Source organism: Natator depressus, chromosome 2, assembly GCF_965152275.1.
Source record: "Natator depressus isolate rNatDep1 chromosome 2, rNatDep2.hap1, whole genome shotgun sequence".
Classification (NCBI taxonomy): Eukaryota; Metazoa; Chordata; order Testudines; family Cheloniidae; genus Natator; species Natator depressus.
This window is the reverse complement of record NC_134235.1, coordinates 139,441,987-139,466,555: the sequence shown is the minus strand read 5'-3', so window position 1 is coordinate 139,466,555 and position 24,569 is coordinate 139,441,987. Positions and strand designations below refer to the sequence as shown.

The 24,569-nt window shown below is 41.7% G+C and overlaps 1 protein-coding gene across 2 annotated transcripts in view; it reads left to right on the top strand.

The window, feature by feature from the left end:
• Positions 1-24,569, top strand: part of ADCY2 (adenylate cyclase 2) — a 442,623-nt gene that overhangs the window by 374,237 nt on the left and 43,817 nt on the right. For both annotated transcript variants that reach the window (XM_074945057.1, XM_074945058.1), the window contains one exon: positions 12,993-13,130. In XM_074945057.1, the coding sequence (XP_074801158.1) occupies positions 12,993-13,130 (138 nt within the window). The remainder of the gene's footprint in view (positions 1-12,992; positions 13,131-24,569) is intronic.

Genomic DNA, 24,569 nt, shown 5'->3' with positions numbered 1-24,569 from the left:
TGTAGTCCCCACTTCCCTATTGTTTGTCTGTATAATCTCTGTCTGGTTCTCTAATTGTTTCTGTCTGCTGTATAATTAATTTTGTTGGATGTAAACCAATTAAGGTGGTGGGATATAATTGGTTAGATAATCATGTTACAATATGTTGGGTTGGTTAGTTAAATTTCAGTAAAATGATTGGTTAACGTAAAACTAAGCAAGTTTTACTATATAGTCTGCAGTCAATCAGGAAGTGAGGGGGGTGGAAATTGGAATCATGTTTAGCTAAGGGCGGGAATGGGAACAGGGACACAGGCAAGACTCTGTGGCATCAGAGCTGGGAAGGGGGACACTGAGGAAGGAAACTGGAATCATGCTTGCTGGAAGTTTACCCCGATAAACATTGAATTGTTTGCACCTTCGAACTTCGGGTATTGCTGCTTTCTATTCACGTGAGACGGACAAGGGAATGGGAGGGTGAAGGGATAAGCCCTCTAACAATCTACCTTCTCTTTCCCAATCCTTGTTTTGTATATATTTATCATACTCCCTTCTGTTATCTCTTCCCTAAAGTAAACAATTGCTCTTCATGAGGAATTTTTTTCCATACCTATAAAGACATTGTCTTAACTTTGAAATGTCTATGCTCATATTTGCTCTTATTTTTAGTGATGCTGTTGTACTCAAGAGCTGTAAAGAGAAATTATTAATGTAATTATTATTAATTTGTATTAGGGTCGAACTGTTACAATGAGGTGTATGAGCTCATATTTAAATGTTTGGTCATCTTCTGTAGCAGTGATGTACAACCTTCACATCTATTTACATAGAATTTACATGTTAATCAGAAATAGTTTATTTAAAGGTATTTGCAATTCACTAGCATAAATAGCATTGTTAGTGCATATATCACTTACAAAGCTGGTAGAAAGACAACATATACTTCCAAGCAGTACAGAGGAAGTAGTGCCCGTGTGAGGCACTGCTTGTGTGAAACCATTTTCTTGATTTCAAGCTTTACCTTTGCAGTGGTACACACATTATGCTAATGGTATTGCAAGTTTGAGGCTGTTAGAAGGATGCAGTGTTTTGATTAGTTCAGATTCTTGATTATAAGGTTTTCTTTACAAGTATTAACAAAGAGGACTGCACAAATAGTAGCCTACTTACATAACTGAATGTCTGTCACTTGGCAGTCATTTAGTCAATAAGGCCCCAATCCTGTAAAGACTTACACATGTTCTTAATTTTAAGTACCAGAGTAGTCCTGTTAAAGTCAGTGGGACTACTCACATGCTTGGAATAAATGTGCATTCTCTTTACAAGATCAGGGCATTAGTTCCCTTCACAAAACTTAGATTGGAATTTTAACTGAATTTTGGCCTGTTCTTTGGATTCAACTGAAAATAGGTATATCAATAACTTGAACATTTTTTTTTGCTTTGGTCACTCACTGTCTAACTCTGTAATTTACAATTTAATAAAATATTAGGATGTCTGCAAGATAAACAAAACAGTGACTGAAGTGTACAAAATATGATTCATTTGCTTTCAATAAATAAAAGGTCTTCAATCAAGATATTCCAACCACACCTACCATGTCAAGGGTATGTGTGACAGTTCCTGTGACATTCTGTTTCAGCTGTGACATGATTGGCACATAACATAAGTATGGCCATACTGTGTCAGATCATTTAGCCCAATATCCTGTCTTCCAACAGTGGCCAATGTCAGATGCTTCAAAGGGAATGAACAGAACAGGGCAATTATTCTGTCATCAAGTCCTAGCATTTGACAGTCAAAGGCTTATGGACACCCAGAGCATAGAGTTGCATCCCTGAGCATCTTGGCTAATAGTGTTATTAAGAAGAAAAGGAGTACTTGTGGCACCTTAGAGACTAACAAATTTATTTGAGCATAAGCTTTCGTGAGCTACAGCTCACTTCATCAGATACATTCAGTGGAAAATCTAGATTTCCACTCCATACGGCTAAATTCAGTGCCTTGCATAATTACAGGTTTCAGAGTGGCAGCCGTGTTAGTCTGTATTCGCAAAAAGAAAAGGAATACTTGTGGCACCTTAGAGACTAACAAATTTTTTTGAGCATAAGCTTTCATGAGCTACAGCTCACTTCATTGGATGCATTCATGGCCAGAAGGACACTGGGGACCCAACCCCTGTCCAGAGGCCTTTTTGGAATCCATGGGCCTGTCACCCCATTTCCAAATTGTATTCCAGGCACTCCTATTCGCTGATCTCAGAAAGACATGTGGCACCTACCCACTGAGCAGCACCAATTCCTGACTCCGGTACCAAGCTCAGTATCAGGCATCAAGAACTAGCTCAACAGGACCTTGCAGATCAAGAAATAGAGGAAGAGCATCTGCAACCAATGCTGGCCTCCTCTTCCTCCTCCCCTGACATGGCAGTCACAGGAGGGTGTATGTTGCCTCCCCGAGATGACTATAATGCACATCAAGAATTGTTAAAGAGGGTTGCCTGAAGTCTGGGCATACAGGTAGAAGAAGTAAATGAATACTTTCACCACCTACCTCTCAATTTGGCCATTATGAACCCAATAAAGTGGCTGTGGCAGACCCCTGCATGCCTTCCACCCTCTTCTGAAAGGGCTGAGCACAAGTATTATGTGCCCACACAAAGTTATGTGTCCTTTACTCCCATCCCCATCCAGTGTCCTTGGTAGTATCCGTTGCCCATGAGAGGGAAAGGCAGGAGCATCAGGATGCAACCCCAAAATCAAAAGACTCAAAAAAGTTAGACCTGTTTGGTAAGAAAGTTTATTCTACTGGGTTGCAAACCAACATGCACTTTTAGGCAGGTATGACTTTAATGTATGGGACTCCATGCTAAAATTTAAAGACATGCTGCCAGAAGATGATAGACAGGAGTTCTCCTCACTAGTGGATGAGGGAAAAGAGGTGGCAAGGGGCTCATTTGAAGCTGCTCTGGATGTGGCTGACTCAGCTGCTAAGTCTGTGGCTTTGGTAGTGGCCATGTGTAGGAGCTCCTGGTTGCTGTCCTCTGGGCTCCTGCAGGAGGTCCAACAGATTGCAGGACCTGTCGTTTGAGAGTTCCTTGCTCTTTTCGGGGCAAACTCATGCTAAGCTCCCTGGATTAAAGGACACAAGGGCAGCTTCTAAGTCTTGCAAGTTGTACACACCAGGAAGCACTTCCAGCCTCAGCAACTTCTCTGGAATTCTGCTCTAGTGGTCTGACACGACCTACAGAGAAAAAAGAGTAGAAGTTATAGGCATAGACCACCTCCCCCTTCTGCCTGTGTATCAATGCCTTCCATACCTAGACATCTAGGGGGTTCTAAGCAGGCATTTTGATGTGATGGAAAAAGGCTAATGTAGTGCCCATCTTTAAAAAAGGGAAGAAGGAGGATCCTGGGAACTACAGGCCAGTCAGCCTCACCTCAGTCCCTGGAAAAATCATGGAGCAGGTCTTAAAGGAATCAATTCTGAAGCACTTAGAGGAGAGGAAAGTGATCAGGAACAGTCAGCATGGATTCACCAAGGGCAAGTCATGCCTGATTAATCTAATTGCCGTCTATGATGAGATAACTGGCTCTGTGGATGAGGGGAAAGTGGTGGACGTGTTGTTCCTTGATTTTAGCAAAGCTTTTGACACTGTCTCCCACAGTATTCTTGCCAGCAAGTTAAAGAAGTATGGGCTGGATGAATGGACTATAAGGTGGATAGAAAGTTGGCTAGATTGTCAGGCTCAATGGGTAGTGATAAATGGCTCCATGTCTAGTTGGCAGCCGGTATCAAGTGGAGTGCCCCAAGGGTAGGTCCTAGGGCCGGTTTTGTTCAATATCTTCATTAATGATCTGGAGGATGGTGTGGATTGCACCCTCAGCAAGTTTGCAGATGACACTAAACTGGGAGGAGAGGTAGATACGCTGGAGGGTAGGGATAGGATACAGAGGGACCTAGACAAATTAGAGGATTGGGCCAAAAGAAATTTGATGAGGTTCAACAAGGAAAAGTGCAGAGTCCTGCACTTAGGATGGAAGAATCCAATGCACCGCTACAGACTAGGTACCGAGTGGCTAGGCAGCAGTTCTACAGAAAAGGACCTAGGGGTTACAGTGGACGAGAAGCTGGATATGAGTCAACAGTGTGCCCTTGTTGCCAAGAAGGCCAATGGCATTTTGGGATGTATAAGTAGGGGCATTGCCAGCAGATCGAGGGACGTGATCGTTCCCCTCTATTCGACATTGGTGAGGCCTCATCTGGAGTACTGTGTCCAGTTTTAGGCCCCACACTACAAGAAGGATGTGGAAAAATTGGAGAGAATCCAGTGGAGGGCAACAAAAATGATTAGGGGACTGGAACACGTGACTTATGAGGAGAGGCTGAGGGAACTGGGATTGTTTAGTCTGCGGAAGAGAAGAATGAGGGGGGATTTGATAGCTGCTTTCAACTACCTGAAAGTGGGTTTCAAAGAGGATGGATCTAGACTGTTCTCAGTGGTAGCAGATGACAGAACGAGGAGTAGTGGTCTCAAGTTGCAGTGGGGGAGGTTTAGGTTGGATATTAGGAAAACCTTTTTCAGTAGGAGGGTGGTGATACACGGGAATGCGTTACCTAGGGAGGTGGTGGAATCTCCTTCCTTTGATGTTTTTAAGGTCAGGCTTGAGAAAGCCCTGGGTGGGATGATTTAATTGGGGATTGGTCCTGCTTTGAGCAGGGAGTTGGACTAGATGACCTCCTGAGGTCCCTTCCAACCCTGATATTCTATGATTCTATGATGCTCAGGGATGCCATGCCAGTTCCCAGGATGCCAGACCCTGTTTTTTCTTTGTTTGCAAACTGTCTTTCCCATTTACTCAGGGCTTTGTCCTGTATCACCTTGGACCCTTGGGTGTTGGGCACTCTAGAAGTGGGATACATCATCCAGTTTATTTCTATCCCTTCTTCCCACCCTCCCTTCCTCTGCCTCTTCAGGGACCACTCTCACAAAGAACTTCCGGTCCAGGAGGTTCAGTCGATCCTTCAGGTGGGACACATAGAGGAGATTCAACACATTTAAGAAGGAAGATTTTCTACTCCCATTATTTCCTAATCCCAAAAGCAAAGGAATGTCTCAGACCTATCTTAGACCTGCATCAGCTTAACGACTATCTCAAAAAGATTAAGTTTTGCATGGTCACCCTGGCATTCATTATTCCCTACATGGATCCTATGCTGCCCTCGATTTAAGAGACACCTACTTTAATGTGTCAGTATACCAAGGGCACAGAAAGCTCCTCAGGTTCATAGTGAAGCACTCACATTACCAGTTCATGGTACTTCCATTCAGCCTGTCTGGAGCTCCTCAGGTACACAAAATGTATGGCCATGATGGCAGTATTCCTGAGGAGAGTAGGAGTGCAGGTCTGTCCTTACCTGGAAGACTAGCTGGTCAAGGGTTGGTCCAAAGCTCTAGTTATATCCAGTGTTCAGCTCTTTCAGTCAACCTTCAAGGCCCTAGGTCTTCTTATCAATGCAGATAAGTCTACTCTTTGCCCAGTACAGAGGATTATGCTGTTGGGGCAGTGTTGGAGTCTACCCAGGCCAGAGTTTTCCTCCGAGAATCAAGATTCTGGTCTAGTCAATCTTTAGTGACAGACCTCACATTTCATCCAGTCACAACAGCCTGAGACTATATGGAGCTCCTAGGGCACTGGCCTCATTCACAAATGTAGTAGAACATGTGAGGCTGCACCTCAGACTTCTCGAGACTTAGCTGGCCTCAGTGTACTCACCAAGCTGTCTTCATCTGGACACTGTGCTCACGGTACCCTTGTGGGTTCTATTTCCACTGAATTGGTGGTTGGATCCACTCAATGTTTGTGCAGGTTTTCCCATCTTCTGCCGTCAACCCTCAGTGACTCTGGTCTCAAACACTGCAGTTCTCAGGTGGGGAGTTCACCCTTCCCCCTCCCCCAAACTCAGGGTTTTTGGTCCTGGAGGGAGCTCACTCTTCATATCAATGTCAGAGAACTCAGGGTGATTTGTCTTGCTTGTCAGTCTTTCCTGCCTCATATCAGTGGGATAAACCAGTTTGTTCTTATAGACAACACTGCAGCAATGTTTTACCTCAATGGACAGGGAGGAGCTCACTTATCCCTCCTTTGTCAGGAAGCAGTTCGCCTGTGGGTATTTTATATAGCCCATTCAATCAACCTTGAGGCCTCTTACCTTCTGGAGTGCAAAAGAAGCTAGCAGACTGCTTAAGCAGGTCATTTTCGAGTCAGCACAAGTGATTTCTTTCCTCAGATTTGCCCATATGCATTTGGAGTGTGAGACTCCCCAAATAGACCAACAGAAAAAGTCACCAGTTCTGTTCCCTGCAAGGCCACAGTCTGGGCTCCATTGCACATGCCTTCCTTCTACCCTGGTCAGAAAAACATCACGATGTTTTTTCCCCCAATCCCACTAAAGATCAAGTGGGACCACACTTGAGTTATATTAATAGACCCAGTGTGGCCCCACCAACACTGGTTCTCCTCTCTACTGGGCCTTTCAATGGCAACTCCAATCTCACTCCCATTGCACCCAGATCTGATCTCCCAAGACTACAGTTGGCTGCTCCACCTGAACCTACAATCTCTTCAGCTAATGGCCTGGAAGCTCCATGGTCAAACCAGAGAGCAGACTTGCTCAGAGCAAGTTCACAAGGCCTTACTATATAGCAGAAAGCCCTCCACCATGGCCACCTACCTGTCAAAATGGAAGTGGTTGTCTATCTGATAATATCATGCCGGAGTCTCACTGATGCATTCATCTATACAGCATATACTCAACTATCTGCTGCACCTGGAACAGAAAGGCTTAGCAGTTTCCTCTATCAAGGTTCACCTAGCAGCAATATCAGCTTTCCACCCTCGTGTGGAAACCTGTTATTTTTTCTAATGACATGACAGTCAGATTCTTTCAAGTCCTGGAAAGGTTGTATCCTCAGTTAAGGGAGCCCATTCCCCCTGGGGACTTGAATTTGGTCTTGTCTAAACTTATAGGACCACCATTTGAGCCGTTCACAACATGCTCCTTACTATACCTTTCCTGGAAGGTGGTTTTCCTAATTGCTATAACTTCTGCTGGAAGGGTTTCTGAACGGCGTTCCCTCACATCTGAACCACAATATACAGTCTTCTTTAAAGATAAGTTGTACTTATACCTGCATCTGAGTTTTCTCTCTAAAGTACTTTCAAATTTCCATATGAATTGGTTAATTTATGTATCTCTTTTTTACCCAGAACCACATGCAAATAAGGATGAGCAATGGCTACACACATTGGACATTAAACGATCACTACCATTGTACATAGACAGGCTTAAACCATTTCAGCAGTCCACCCAAATGTTTGTGACTACAGCAGACAGAAGTAAAGTTCTTCCACTCTCCTCACAGAAAGAAAAGGAGTACTTGTGGCACCATAGAGACTAACCAATTTATTTGAGCATAAGCTTTTGTGAGCTACAGCTCACTTAAAGCTTATGCTCAAATAAATTGGTTAGTCTCTAAGGTGCCACAAGTACTCCTTTTCTTTTTGCGAATACAGACTAACATGGCTGTTACTCTGAAACCTCTCCTCACAGAGAAGTTCATCTTGGATAACGTCCTGTATCTCATCTCATTATTATCTGGCAGGCATTTCACCACCAGACAAGAGCTCAGTCCACAAGATTGTAAACATCCTCAATGGCATTCCTAGTGCAGATCCCTATTCAGGACATTTATAAAGCAGCAACCAGGTTATCGGTGCACACTTTCACTTCTCATTATGCCCCAACTGATATTCTAGAGATGATGCCAAATTTGCTTGAGCCATCTGTGTGTACATGAGCTCCAATCCCTCCTCCCATATTACTACTTGGGATTCACCTGGAGTGGGCTGCACATGTGCAATCACTCGAAGAAGAAAAAATGTTTACTAACTTTCCATAACTGTTCAAGATATGTTGTACATGTCCATTCCACAACTCACCCTCCTATCCTCAACATCAGAGTTTCCAGAAAGAAGGAACTGAGGAAGCTCTGGGTCTGCTGGGGCATTTATACTGACGCCAGTGGTGTGCAGCACCAGAGGGCTCTTGAACCACCCTGACAGGTACCACTGAGGGAAAAATATATGGTGACTGTGTGTGGGAGGTGCACACTAGAAGAGTGGAATGGATATGTGCAACACATCTAGAAGAATAACAGTTACGAAAGGTTAGTAACTGATTTTTCTGTTAATGCAACTCAGTCCTGAAATTCAGTGATCCCACTGTATTGGGCTTTCCAGAATCAAATGTTTGCCTAATTTTCCAATAGTACTGAACTGTGGTGGCTGTGTAGTGTTTAGCCAGGATTCAGACTACTCAAATTATTTCACTTAGGTTCTGATATAGTTTCATCTAGCACTATGCAAAATATTAGTCACAGAATTCATACTCAGCACTTGCTTCCTTTCAAGTTTATCAGGGAATTTTTTGTAGAATTTTTCACATTGACAAAAAATGTGTCAAAGATGCACAAATTATTTCACTATGTGGATGTCAGCGAAAATTTTGGTGAAGCTTTTTATGGTGTATTTTTAAGTTTTGAGCTTTATTAGTTGGGTTTAATCATATGACACTTGCATGGTATTCCTTCAGAGTCCCTGTTTGGGGCTATCCCATGGTTTCAGGGTGGTCAGCAGAAGTCATTCGGTACTGCTTTCTCTAGCATTGAGAAGAGTTATCATCCATTAAAGAAGTCAGAAGGGGATGCCAGCTCACTGTATCCACCAAGTAGACAATATAAAATGGGGGAAATCCAGAACGTTTTTGTCACAGAAGAGAGGGACCGTTTAGGGTTGGAAGGCCACATAATTTGATGTAGTGCCTCATGAAAATAAATAGTTTGGATTAGCAGCTAAACTTTTGGATTTCCTACTGAAATGAACTTTTAACTTTGTGGATTCGCTTTCACTACTTTTCTATGTATTTTTCCAAAGCTGAAGTTGGTGCACTACACATTTTTATATGTTCTTCTGCAGTCATTGGTCTGGTTTACTTTGTGCTATTATGTGTAGTTTTGCTATATAAATATTAAGTTGTGCATTTCTTAGTTCATTGTCTTTGCACTCTCTCTGTCATTGGCTGGCACCCCAGCTGGGAAGATCTTAAAGTTTCAGGATCTTACGGCAAACTGACTCTAGACCATCTTTCAAAAGAACAAAATAGTACTAAAGTATCACCTAAAACTTCTGTCAGAAACTAGCTGATTTCATTAAAATTATCTTTATCACTACCTGTGTTTTCTGTACCGTGGAAACAAGATTACACACCCTGAATGTCAAAAGAGCAGCCAGCTTCTATATAGAGAGAATTAAGTTTTCAGGACCATCTAACTGTTTGTGGTACTTCTAAGCAGTAGTTGACAATTAGGGGGCATGTACAGATCTCTAGGAGATCTGAATGAATCATCATCTGAGGGTGTAAACACCACTCACTCTTTAACTATCCCTCAGTTCTTCTCTACTTTCAGAAGCTTTACTCTTAAGCTCCAAAGAGCAGGGACTGTGCAGATCTCTAGAAGCAATCAATTCCGAAAACCAGAGATAAACTTCTTTTTTCCTGAATAATGGCTAAGCACTGAGTCTCCCAACACACTATCTTATCATGATGCATTGTTGAGAGAACAGTAATCTGTGAAGATATGAGCCAAAATCCATGTACCAGTCCTAAAGATTTCAAACATGGGCACAGTGTGAATGCACACTCTTGAAGCACACTGTTAACTGTGTGACTAGGTGCATACTCCTACAATGTGGCTTAGTGGAAGCAACACATTTGTTAATTAGCCTAACAATTGTATATTAAACAAAGTTCAGAGAACTCTAACGTAAGAATGTGTTCAAATTAAACATTTACTATTTGGCTACATTCCTTATGTAAAGCTATGTTACATTAGGAGAGCTACGGTAGACCCATGTTATAATCCATGCATTTTTGTTCCTAGCTTTTTGAGAACAAAACAGCATTTTTTTTAGCCACCTCTGCAGTCTTGGAAGGGGAAAATGAAAGGAATTCTTCTAACTTAAAATGAATAATGGAACTGACTGATACACCTACCAAAATCAAGATTACAGGGTTTTTTTCTTCCATGGACGGATAGATCTTCCGATCTAAATTGGCTTGTCTTCTAGAAGGAAGTTTTCTAAAAATATCTTGGTTTGGTGTACTATACAAAATGAAAGTTTGAAACTTTGTGGTGTGCTCCTAAAAGGTGTGTGGGGACTGGAAATAACCAGCTACAACTTTGTTTCTCAAGTCACAAAGTGGCTGTGTCCACATTTTTCTTCAGGTCAAAGGTAACAGTATACATAGATTCAACAGTATCAAGATGACACTAACAACAACAAAAACAAGAAAGGAACCTGATGAAAGCACCAAAACCAATTTTGATTGATAATTTTTATTTGTTACACAATGTATTGATTCCTGAAATGCAATGTAGTCTCCAGAGTTTTTCCTCATAAAATAAATCTGCTGTCTGTATATGTAGTAATAAATATCACTATTGTTATAATAGAAAAACAGAAGAGTAAATTTTAAAAGGAATTATACAAAATTCAGTCCATTAGCCTTTTAAAAATATATATAATGTCAAGTACTATTCTCGGGATGAAGAGCCCTGCAGGTACACAAGAGACTGTAGATGGTTCATATGACGCCTGACATATTAATGTATTAATAGCTTGATTCACTTTGACAGTGGATTTTAACAAAGAAAGCTCAGATTCACTGCACAGAATTATGGTACTGCACTTCTATAACCCGCTCCATCTAGAGAGAGCGGATCAACACAAATTGTCAGGCCAATGTGAGTAAAAAGGGCATGTGGAGCAAAAGTAGGGCTGTTTTGTAAGGCAGAGGGATTCTGGGACTCGATTGTCCAAGTAATTGGATGTCAGTAGGTGGCATACTGTGGCCATTGAATCTGTGCTATATCTATTAACTGGGAGTTTCAGCCCTGCTCTTCGGAGCTTCAGAGAATGTGTATTGCACGTATTGCTTGTTCTCTGCCTGTGTTCTGCAAGTGATTCTTGTGGTGATTTTGTTCTGAGACCAACATTTCTGATTTAAGAACAATAATTTTGAAGTGCTCTGAAATCCACAGGCAGACTCAGATTTTATGCAGAAGTATTGTCTGGGACGTTAGCATTAGTAAACAGAGGGAAAATGAAAGACTCTTAATAAGCAGTTGGGGTAATGTAATCATGATTCACGCTCTTCACCCGTTTCCTGAATAATGGGGCTGATTGTGATTGAAGCAAGGCAACATGTGGGGTGATTATCTGTAAGGGTAGAATGATAGTATGTGTATTATTGGCATGTTGGAACAGAGGGCAGAGTTAAGGTTGTGCTGTGGATTGGTGTGTACCTTAACTTTTCATTTCCTAGCTTTCAGAGGTTTGGGTGTAGCTGAATTTGATATTTTAGAAGGGCACAATGTACTATTGGGCAACTGTAACTGTGTTAATGAAGTCTTTGGGCACAGAACGTTGTTTATGTTATGTGAATATCTTGTGCCTCCAGACTTTGTGCCTACATGATTAGAGGCCACAAGGAAAAAAATTTGGTGCAGACTGACATAGGTGGAGGTAGATGCAATAATATTTTTTTGCCTTGTGTCTAAGGAATGTTAGTGTTAGTGCCAAACTTGTGCCTGCTACATGCATGTCCACCTGCAGAACCATCTGCAATACACATCCAATTTACTTCGCGGCTCAAGTGAGATGGTTATCTGAGCTGTCATGTTTCTTTATTTTGCCAATGGCTGAAGAAAGGACTTCAGTTTCCTAAAATGTCATTGCTTTAACTTTAACAAGCACCAGCAAATAAGTCTTTAAAACTAAAAAGACTAAAAATATGTTTTGAATATATATTAAAAAGTCAGCATAATATTTATATCATTATATGGGGGAATGAATGTTGGGAGATCTTTGTTGCTTTCTGTTTGATTCACTTTCTGATGTTTTTTATGGACTACTTCAAATATATCCATTTAAAAGGCCTCAGTCTTGCAAACAGATTTGCATGGGCTGATTCCTGAACCTGCATTGAAGAGCTTAGTTTATGGCTACACTGCACAGTCAACCCGGGTAATTGGCACCTGTGTCTGAGCACCCATGTTAGCCTCACTTGGATGTGAACATCCCCACAGCAAAGCCCTACTTGAATTACTATGTCCTTACTGTTTCCACATTTGCCCTTGAGGGAGGGAGGGAAGGAAGGAAGGAAGGGCCTGTGGGGGACACAGACATCCCTGGTTCTTTGTGCTGAGATGCTATAGGATACTTTCTCAGTCATTTGTGTCAATTGCGGGGAAACTTGCCCATCCTGCAGAGGGAGTTGTAGGAAGGGCGTTAGAGGACTATCGGCACTGGAGTGTTTTTTCCCTGTGTCCTTACAGTAATGAGAGTGGGTTCTAATCTATATCCTTGTTTGTGTAAACTAGCCTGGGCTTAAAGCACCTCCAAACCTGGGTCTTAGTTTTTTCTGTGTGAATGGTAGGGGCAAAAACCTGAGTAAGAGATCTGGGTAACTGTGCGGTGAAAACATATGCTTAGTTGTTTTTTTAAATGCCCAGAGGCCTTCAGGCATTGGTTATTTTTTTAAAAAGTTTAGTAATAGTGATGATGATGTTGGTGTTAATTTTATATTCTTCATTATGCTTTATTATTTAGTAATATTGTATGGTGGGTGTTTAATAAACTATTACCTAGTTTGCAATCTGAATCCCAGGACTGATATTACGTCAAGAATTTTCTTAATTTATAAGAAAGATAATTAACCACTGTGGCAAGATAACAGTTGAACACTTCTGTACAATGTTCTTTTGAGTTAATTGACCTACATATTAATGCCATTCAGAATTGTGATCATTCTAATTATAACCTAAAGGAACTCATAGGAATTAAGAATACTCATGCTGTTGTTATGTGTTTCATATTTTCTATACTTAGCAATGCAGCAAGAAAGCCTCAGCTTCACTGTTGTGGATTTTGAAGTCATCTGGAATAATTGCAAACCGTCCCTGGCCACGAATCACTCTCACATTGACCACTACTACTGTCACATTAACAATGGCCATTTTCAATATGGTAAGCATAACGATGTTTTGTTTCTCTTTCTGCCCCAGTGAGGTCTATTTTTATTTTTATTATCTACTTGGATGACATTTTAAAGTTGTGGGCTGTAGATATTTCAGTCGGGTGAATAGTAGTAATGGCCTTCCAATGACTCAGAAAATCAAAGCAAAGCAAACATACGGTATAGTGGGGGTGATCAATTCTGACCTCTGCGTATGAGACGTTCTCAACAATAATTCAGCTCTTGGACATGTTTGTTATGAGAATTTTTGAATGTAAAAGGTACTGAGAGAATCTTAAAACATTCTGAGTGTGAAAATAAATAATTCTAATCCATAATTCAAATATGTATTGTCAGCAAAAAACAACAAAATATTTGCTCAGCACAGTCCAGGGATCAGTTCAGTGGATTATGATGTTAGCAGAATGTCTGCAAAATGCCGTACAGAGAGCTTGAATTTCACTTTGATTTTTCTGACACCTGTCTGTTCCCCTCAACATGTTCATAATTTACACACCATTTAATTGAAAATTCTTCCTTGTTAAAAAAAAAAGAAAATCTGTTTTAAAATGACAAACGTTAAAATTTTTGAAAGTGCCAAAGTGACTAAGTTAGTGGGATGAAAGCTAAGTCACTAAGGTGTCTTTGAAAATGTTATGAAAAATGTCTGTTATTTATATCAGAGAGACTGGTAGTGAGATGGGGTAAAAATACTAGCTAAAATTATTTTAATGAACACAGAAACAAAATAAGGGGCTACATTCTGTCTTGCCCTGTGTGAGTGCATTAATGAGGAAGAGAATACAAAGAGCCTCATTCCCCTCCTCCCTTCCAGGTAGAATGATGATCTAGCTCTTCTTATACGATAGGCAGAGCCAGGCAAACATGCCCAGTGATACTCTATAGCACCAAGAAGAGGGAGGGGAGATACTCAGCGGGGTAGGTGGTATGGCTAGGACCTAAGTTCCCTGTAAGCTGCGTAGCTACCAGCATTTTATCAAGTGCTGCGCACTTCAGGTGCCCCTCCCCCAATGCCATGCTGCTCCTGCCCTCTGCCTTGGAGTCCCTGGCCAGCAGCTCCCAGGAGCCTCCTGGAGGGAGCGGAGGGGGTGTTTCTGACAGCAAGGTGTCCCCCTCCCCTCCCCTACCCTATCGCCACAGAGTAGGGGAGGGACATGACAGGTCTCAGGAGTGGGACACGGGATGGAGCTTGCTGGTGGCTGCTGCTGTGTCTGAACAAGTAGGCTTAAGGCTCCTGAGTGCAGATCTGCTTAAAGGGGCAGCGCATGTCTCACACACAAACTGTGTGTGTCTCACACACAAACAATGTGTCTCTCGCAGACACACACATACACACTGTGTGTCTCATACACACTGTGTGTCTCAGACACACACACACTGTGTGTGTGTGTCTCTCTCTCTCTCACACATACACATACACTCTGTCTTTCACACTCACCTCCCAACACATACTTGTGTTGTTGTTGTTGTTACTTCTTGATACTTCCTGCAGTGCAGATATATTCTCTGTGATTTTATTCTTTCAAAGTGCTGTTATTTTAGTTTTTTGACTGGTCTATGCATTTCATAGTTTTTATTCATCTCTTATGCTTAAATTTAATTCTTTGAGTAGCGAATTCTAAAGTGCCTAACCTGTCCTGGCTGGAGTAATTGTCCCTATGGTAACTTTTTAAAAATATATATATTATATCTAGAGTTTTTGTTTCTATTCGTGGCACACATCCATACATTACCTCGATATTGGTGCACATAACAAAATTCATTTTGCACATGGATGGAAAAAAATAGAGGGAACATTGGCTAGGGCACAGCATGTTAGCTGTTGTCCAGTGGCTGGCACTAGGGAAGCTCACATAGTAAAGGCTAGTGCTGAGAATACTTGCACTGACTCCCCTGAGCCATTCTGCCAGTCTGTCCTTCAGAAGCATAATGACTTATATACCCTCCTCACTCCCTTCAACACTACAACTGTTCCCCTTTTCTTCCCCCTCCTCTGCATGGCAGAAACCACAATCTGTGCCTATTAATTTAGATCACGAGTTATGGTTGATAAAATGAGAAATGTTTAAACCATTTTGTTGCAGATCCTAGTTCCTTGGGGCATTCTACCATATAATAAAAATGGCTTCTAATACAGTTTAATTATTTCTCATTTATATGAAATTAAATGTATTATTTAAGGTCCCAATTCAGTCAACAGAAAAATTGATTTCAAACTGAGCAAGATCACTCTTTAAAATTAATAAGGTCAAATCCTGGCTCTTCTCTTATTTTCTTCTTTCTTTCTGTTCTTTGAATACTTCTCTGTGGAAGGCAAAAATGACAAATTGCTTTCCATTTCCAGTAATGCAGGAGTGTGCTTTTCTCTTCTGTTGTAATGGGATAAATTCATGTAATTGTATTAATGGTCCATTACTAACCTATTAAATACATAATTCACAAGTAAACGAATGATTCCATTTCAGTGGGATTCCAAGGGGGGCACTGACTGATTTCTAAATGTTCGTTAAAAAGGGTGGGGAGCCTCCAATCCTGTGGCTGCATAGCATTGGAATCAACTGACCATGTTTAATTGAGGGACACATGGTCTAGTGGCTTGAGTAGAGCATGAGAACCAAGAACTACTATTTATTTTCTTGGCCTCATGCCTGATTCCCTCTTTAAAATTGGAAAAGTCTTGTAATTTCTCTGCCTCAGTTGCCCATCTAAAAATGGGAATAGTACTATTTACTTAGAGTATTTTTTTTTAAAAGTGATTTACCCCAGATGTTTAAAGTATTTTGGTATTGCTGTGTTCAGCATATTTCTACCTTATTTAGGAGACTTAATCTCATTTTCAAAAGGGATTTAGGCACTTAGGAACCAAAATCCCATTGACAGTCAATGGGATTTAGGCTCCTATGTACCTAAATCCCTTTTGAACATCTAAATACCTTAAAAATCTGGCCCTTGGGCACTTTGGAACCTTCGGCTATGTCTACACTGTACTTCAGTTGGTAAAACTTTTTTCAGTCACAGGTGTGAAAAAAAACACACCCTGACCGACAAAAGTTTTACCAACAGAAAGCGCTGGTGTGGAAAGCGCTATGTCGGTGGGAGACACTCTCCCGGCAGCAAAGCCACCACCGCTCATTGCAGGTGATTTTATTTTGCCGGCAGACAAGCTCTCTCTTGTTGGCAAAGAGCAGCTACACGGGAGACCTTACAGCTGTGCCTCTGGAAGGTACGCAGTGTAGACATAGTCTTAATTTCACTGAAAGTCAATGGTACTTAGGAAAAGCACTTTTGACAATTGTTACCTTCGCGCTTTCACAGGGTATGCTTAATTATTTAGAGTTATTAAAATAGTTTGAAAATTGTAAGTGTCCTTCAGTTAATTACAGAATAGCTTTGAATACATATTGCTTTTTTTATTTTGCTTTCATATAGCATTTTTCAGGAGACAGTAGTCAGTCATTTTTAATAACTACACTTCAGATGTCTGAATGATGAAATCCACTTGTCTGAGTTCCTAAACACTGACATGTAAGATTTGTGAAAGAAGCAAGATCTACTAGAACTTTATCTGGTTCAGTCTATGAAGATAACTGTAGGTTGGTTGGGGGGGTTGCTTTTGGGGGATGAGAGGTTGCCCTCACATTCCCCACCTTGTATGATAAGAAGAGATGGGCTCAAAACAAACCACAGATCCAAGCATTCTGAAAATTCTGCTAAGTTCCATTCTCAGTCTGGATCCAAATTTTGCATTTCTTCTTTTTGGTAATTGTAAGTAGAAATGAAACAAAGAAGCTTACTTTTGGGTTTAAGTTAAAACTGCACTAGTGTATAAATATTTTTAAAATTAAAAATTGTTCCTAAACCGAACAAGGTCAAAATGATGCTTTTTTCAACAAATTGGCTTTAATTAGTTCAAGTTCTTCTTTTATTCAGAATGCAGATTACTGTAGAGCATCAAAAGCTGTACTTTAAAGCCTTAGCGTCTTGTAGAATTAGCACTTTTGACTGCAATGTAACAAATAACCATGTTCCATGATATTTATTTGATGAAAAAAGAAAAGGAGTACTTGTGGCACCTTAGAGACTAACCAATTTATTTGAGCATAAGCTTTCGTGAGCTACAGCTCACTTCATCGGATGCATACTGTGGAAAGTACAGAAGATCTTTTTATACACACAAACCATGAAAAAATGGGTGTTTACCACCACAAAAGGTTTTCTCTCCCTCCACCCCACTCTCCTGCTGGTAATAGCTTAACTAAAGTGATCACTCTCCTTACAATGTGTATGATAATTAAGTTGGGCCATTTCCAGCACAAATCCAGGCTTTCTCCCCTGCCCACTTTTTTTTGGGGGGGGGGGTCGTGTGGGGGGGACGGACCTGGATTTGTGCTGGAAATGGCCCACCTTGATTATCATACACATTGTAAGGAGAGTGATCACTTTAGATAAGCTATTACCAGCAGGAGAGTGGGGTGGGGGGAGAGAAAACCTTTTGTAGTGGTAAACACCCATTTTTTCATGGTTTGTGTGTATAAAAAGATCTTCTGTACTTTCCACAGTATGCATCCGATGAAGTGAGCTGTAGCTCACGAAAGCTTATGCTCAAATAAATTGGTTAGTCTCTAAGGTGCCACAAGTACTCCTTTTCTTTTTGCAAATACAGACTAACACGGCTGTTACTCTGCAACCTGTCATTATGCAAGGCACTGCATTTAGCCGTATGGAGTGGAAATCTATCAACTGCATGAAAAAACTTGTACAGATACAGACAGACTGCATCTTCCTCTCCAAATGCAAACAGATGGACATCGTACCAAAAGGACTGAAGGTAAAAAATCCATTACAATCTACATACCACACAGACTATGCTGACAGCTTGTGCCACACGCTCTCAAAGAAACTGCGGAACCACCTGATCAACATCCTCTACAGCAAACAGGGAAAGATAAAGAATGAGCTCTCAAAAATGGATACTCTCATAAAAAACCAACCTTCCTCACAAACTTCCTCGTGGCTGGACTTTACTAAAACTAGACAAGCCATTTACAACACACACTTTGCTTCTCTACAAAAGAGAAAGGACACTAAACTTTCCAAACTACTACATGCCACAAGGGGCCACAGCAATGGTTCCCTCAACCCACCCAGCAATATTGTTAACCTATCCAACTATACTCTTAGCCCAGCAGAAGCAGCTGTCCTATCTCGGGGCCTCTCCTTCTGCCCCTCCACCCCAACGAACATGATACAGTTCTGTGGTGACCTAGAATCCTATTTTCGACGTCTCCGACTCAAGGAATATTTCCAACACACCTCTGAACAACATACTAATCCACAGAGACCTCCCTACCAACACTACAAAAAGAAGGATTCAGGGTGGACTCCTCCTGAAGGTCGAGACAGCAGACTGGACTTCTCCACAGAGTGCTTCCGCCGACGTGCACCAGCTGAAATTGTGGAAAAGCAGCATCACTTGCCCCACAACCTCAGCCGTGCAGAACACAATGCCATCCACAGCCTCAGAAACAACTCTGACATCATAATCAAAAAGGCTGACAAAGGAGGTGCTGTTGTCATCATGAATAGGTCGAATATGAACAAGAAGCTGCTCAGCAGCTCTCCAGCACCACTTTCTACAAGCCATTACACTCTGATCCCACTGAGAGTTACCAAAAGAAACTACAGCATTTGCTCAAGAAACTCCCTGAAAAAGCATAAGATCAAATCCGCACAGACACACCCCTGGAACCCCGACCTGGGATATTCTATCTACTACCCAAGATCCATAAACCTGGAAATCCTGGGCGCCCCATCATCTCAGGCATTGGTACCCTGACAGCAGGATTGTCTGGCAATGTAGACTCCCTCCTCAGGCCCTACGCTACCAGCACTCCCAGCTACCTTCGAGACACCACTGACTTCCTGAGGAAACTACAATCCATCGGTGATCTTCCTGATAACACCATCCTGGCCACTATGGATGTAGAAGCCCTCTACACCAACATTCCACACAAAGATGGACTATGAGCCGTCAAGAACACTATCCCGGATAATGTCACGGCTAACCTGGTGGCTGAACTTTGTGACTTTGTCCTTACCCATAACTATTTTACATTTGGTGACAATGTATACCTTCAAATCAGCGGCACTGCTATGGGTACCCGCATGGCCCCACAGTATGCCAACATTTTTATGGCTGACTTAGAACAACGCTTCCTCAGCTCTCGTCCCCTAACGCCCCTACTCTACTTGCGCTATATTGATGACATCTTCATCATCTGGACCCATGGAAAAGAAGCACTTGAGGAATTCCACCATGATTTCAACAATTTCCATCCCACCATCAACCTCAGCCTGGTCCAGTCCACACAAGAGATCCACTTCCTGGACACCACAGTGCTAATAAGCGATGGTCACATAAACACCACCCTATACCGGAAACCTACTGACCGCTATTCCTACCTACATGCCTCCAGCTTTCACCCTGACCACACCACACAATCCATTGTCTACAGCCAAGCTCTGTGATACAACCGCATTTGCTCCAACCCCTCAGACAGAGACAAGCACCTACAAGATCTCTATCAAGCATTCTTACAACTACAGTACCCACCTGCGGAAGTGAAGAAACAGATTGATGAAGCCAGAAGAGTTCCCAGAAGTCACCTACTACAGGACAGGCCTAACAAAGAAAATAACAGAACGCCACTAGCAGTCACCTTCAGCCCCCAACTAATACCCCTCCAACGCATTATTAAGGATCTACAACCTATCCTGTGGGGTGACCCAATACTCTCACAAATCTTGGGAGACAGGCCAGTCCTTGCCTACAGACAGCCCCCCAACCTGAAGCAAATACTCACCAGCAACCACATACCACACAACAGAACCACTAACCCAGGAACCTATCCTTGCAACCAAGCCCGTTGCCAACTGTGCCCACATATCTATTCAGGGGACACCATCACAGGGCCTAATAACATCAGCCACACTATCAGAGGCTCGTTCACCTGCACATCCACCAATGTGATATATGCCATCATGTGCCAGCAATGCCCCTCTGCCATGTACATTGGTCAAACTGGACAGTCTCTATGTAAAAGAATAAATGGACACAAATCAGATGTCAAGAATTGTAACATTCATAAACCAGTCGGAGAACACGTCAATCTCTCTGGTCACACGATTACAGACATGAAAGTTGCGATATTACAACAGAAAAAACTTCAAAACCAGACTCCAGCGAGAGACTGTTGAATTGGAATTCATTTGCAAATTGGATATTATTAACTTAGGCTTGAATAGAGACTGGGAGTGGCTAAGTCATTATGCAAGGTAACCTATTTCCCCTTGTTTTTTCCTACCCCTCCCCCCCCCCCCCAGACGTTCTTGTTAAACCATGGATTTGTGCTGGAAATGGACCACCTTGATTATCATACACATTGTAAGGAGAGTGATCACTTTAGATAAGCTATTACCAACAGGAGAGTGGGTTTGTGGCGGGGGGGTGGGGGGGGAACCTGGATTTGTGCTGGAAATGGCCCAACTTGATTATCATACACATTGTAAGGAGAGTGATCACTTTAGATAAGATATTACCAGCAGGAGAGTGGGGTGGGGGGAGAGAAAACCTTTTGTGGTGGTAAACACCCATTTTTTCATGGTTTGTGTGTATAAAAAGATCTTCTGAACTTTCCACAGTATGCATCCGATGAAGTGAGCTGTAGCTCACGAAAGCTTATGCTCAAATAAATTGGTTAGTCTCTAAGGTGCCACAAGTACTCCTTTTCTTTTTGCGAATACAGACTAACACGGCTGTTACTCTGAAACCTGTCATTTATTTGATGATAATTTTAAGTACAATTCCCACCTTAGCACTAAATCTTAGCTCTGATTTGCAAAAATGACTTTAAAATATTATTGCAAAATTTGCATTGGCTTAATATTAATAGCAAATTGTGGGTGAGAGTGAAGTATTATTATTATATCTCCAAGCAACATATTCTTAAGAATAGAGTCCATTAACTGCATTTATTTCCATGAACTCTTTCATTAGGAAAAGGCAAAATGTAGCCATTATGGTCTAGTGGATATCTACCCATACTGCATCTAATAAATGATAAAATCAAATCCAAAATACCAACTAAAATTCACCCTTCATATTGCAAGGGACAGTTGTAGAGAACACTGATAGTTTGAAGTATTTTTTTACTGAATATTTGAATCTAGTTTTAATGTTGTTACAGTAATATAGCCAGGAATAATAGGATGAAATTTTAAAACAGCCAATGTAATGTAAATATCAGAAATATTTTTTAGCTGTAGCCGGTGGGGTCTAATCCTGGTCTCATTGAAGATTAGATGTAGTGAGTTATGTTAGAGTGTGCAATATTCACCCAGGGGAAAAGGAAGATGCCCCTTTTGTTGGGAATTTTAACTGGATGGAACAAAGCACTAGGAAATATACTGTAGGGAATAATCCTGAACTCTCAGAGATAGAAAAGACCTATTAGGTCATCAAACTGGGAGATTTAATGAGTAGCTGGATAGAAAATAGAAGATCTTAATTTTCATTGTGCCCTGTCAATCTGTGTCATAAACCTAATTTGTGGAACCTAACAGGATTAAAGTCATGGTGAGAGTAGCTTTAGAGCATTTACGAACCTAGGGGAGTTCTCATGCTCCCAAGAATGGCAGATTTTTATACCAGTCTTATACATGTCAGGCAATTCAGGTAAATCAGAAGTACCTCAACCACCTCTGCCACAGAAGGCATAGAAAAGGAAGTTGTGAATAAAGGCACAACTCTGTCTCACAAGCATGTATCTTTGTTATCTGCTTGGAGCTATGAAACTAGCAGTACTGTGTCTTTTACCAAAACTCAGGGCATTCTTTCCTCTATGCTGATTGGCTGCTTGCTCCAACCCTCTCCTGCTTCCTTCTTCACAGTCTTTTCAGTTCATTTTTCTTCTCCCTGCCCTGTCTGGTCCTCTCCATTCTTCCTGTCCTCTCAATGTCACCTCTCCCTTCCTTTGTTTTTGCTTTTAGCTAATTCCTTCCTACCTTTACTACATCTTCCCAGTCCTAGAATACAGTTTATATACATAATATATAAATAAAAATAAAATAAAACCCACTCAAAATTATTTTTAAATGTGGTGCTAACATGGCATTTTTGAACCACCACTGCATTGCCTGTGCTTATATATTATACCCTTTCTCTCACCCCATGACTGCTTTCTCTATCTAGATAATAAGCTTGTGAGCTCTTTGACCCTGGGACTCTCCCTTGCTATGTATCTGTAGAGCATCTAGATACTTGTAGGTTCTACTGTAATACAAGTAATACTAACTGAAACAATGCATTTGAAAGAGACCATTTTCCTATTTAAAATCTATTATTAGAGGGTTATTTTGTTTCTTCTCTTTGGACTAAGTTTTAACCAGCCTTTCTGGGGATCTGCAGAGTGGGCGAGGAGACAAGCAGCTAGCCAGAATCCCTTCTATTACATCCCTGGATATTAGGTTCCGTAATAAAGGTGGGGCCATGGCTGACATGGGATAAAGGTGGGGCCATGGCTGACAAGGCCAACAGAGGGGAGTCTCTAAAAGAGAGCACCAGTGTCTGCTGACTCAGTAAAAAACTGTGTCAGCTGATTATGGGTAAAATTTGATGCTGCTGAAAATGGATAAATTCAATAGAAGAAAATGCAGCTGTCCCCTTTACAATCCTATTTGACAACTGGCTAACTGATAAGTCACAAAACTGTAATTGCAAACAAAGAATCGTGATTGAGCAGATGTGTTTCTAGAGGGGACCTGCAAGGATCTCTTCTTGGCCCTACGCTATCTAACATTTTTGTCAGTGACCTGGAAGAAAACATAAAATAATTACTGGGAGGGAATGATAAATAATGAAGAGTATAGGTCACTGATACAGATCTATCTGGATCACTTAGTAAGCTGGGCAGAAGCAAACAATGTCTTTTAATATGGTCAGATTGTAAGGTCAGACATCTAGGAACAAAGAATGTAGGCCAAACTGACAGGAAAGGGGACTCTATTCTGAGAAGCAGAGACTCTGAAAAAGAGTTGGGAGTCATTGTGGATGATCAGCTGAACATGAGCTCCCAGTGCAACGCTGTGGCCAAAAGAGCTAATGTGATCCTTGGAGATATAAAAGGGTAATATGGAGTTGGAATAGTGAAGTTATTTTACCTCTGTATTTGGCACTGGTGTGAGTGTTACTGAAATACTGCATCCAGTTTTGGTGTCTACAATCCAAGAAGAATATTGAAAAATTGTAAAGGTCACAGAGGAGAGCCATGAGAATGAGTAAAGAATTGGAAAATGCCTTATCATGAAAGGTGGGTGAGGTAATATATTTTATTGGACCAACATATGTTGGTGAAAGAGACAAGCTTTTGAGCTACACAGAGCTCTTCAGGTCTTAGGCCATGTCTACACTACGGAATTAGGTTGAATTTCTAAAATTCGGTTTTGTAGAAAACGTTTTTATACTGTTGATTTTGTGTGTCCCCACACAAATGCTCTAAGTGCATTTAGTCGGCGGAGTGCGTCCACAGTACCAAGGCAACCATCGACTTCCGGAGTGTTGCACTGTGGGTAGCTATCCCGCAGTCTCCGCAGCCCATTTGAATTCTGGGTAGAAATCCCAATGCCTCATGGGGCAAAAACATTGTCATGGGTGATTCTGGGTACATATCGTCAGGCCCCACTTCCCTCCCTCCCTCCGTGAAAGCAACGGCAGACAATCGTTTCATGCCTTTTTTCCTGGGTTACCAGAGCAGACGCCATATTACGGCAAGCATGGAGCCTACTCAGCTCACCATCACCATATGTCTCGTGGGTGTTGGCAGACATGGTACTGCATTGCTACACAGCAGCCGCTCATTGCCTTTGAGCAGACAGTGCAGTATGAGTGGTAGCCATCGTCGACGTACTCCAGGGTGCTCTTTTAACTGACCTCAGTGAGGTCAGGGGCACCTGGGCAAACATGGGAGTGTCTCAGCCAAGTCATTACTCTTTTAAGTTTCGTCTCATGGCAATTCAGTCCCGCCGGCAGTCCTACTGCACCGTCTTTTAATGAGCAGCCAGGAGACGACGATGGCCAGCAGTCATACCGCACAGTCTGCTGCCATCAAGATGTATAAAGATAGATGAAGTGGATCAAAACAAGAAATAGACCAGATTTGTTTTGTATTCATTTTCTCCTCCCTCTCTCCATGAAATCAACGGCCTGCTAAACACAGGGTTTTGAGTTCTATCTTTGAGGGGGCCATTCTGTTTCTCCTTGATGCAAAGCCACCACCTTTGTTGATTTTAATTCCCTGTAAGCCAACCCTGTAAGCCATGTTGTCAGTCGCCCCTCCCTCCATCAGAGCAATGGCAGACAATCGTTTCGTACC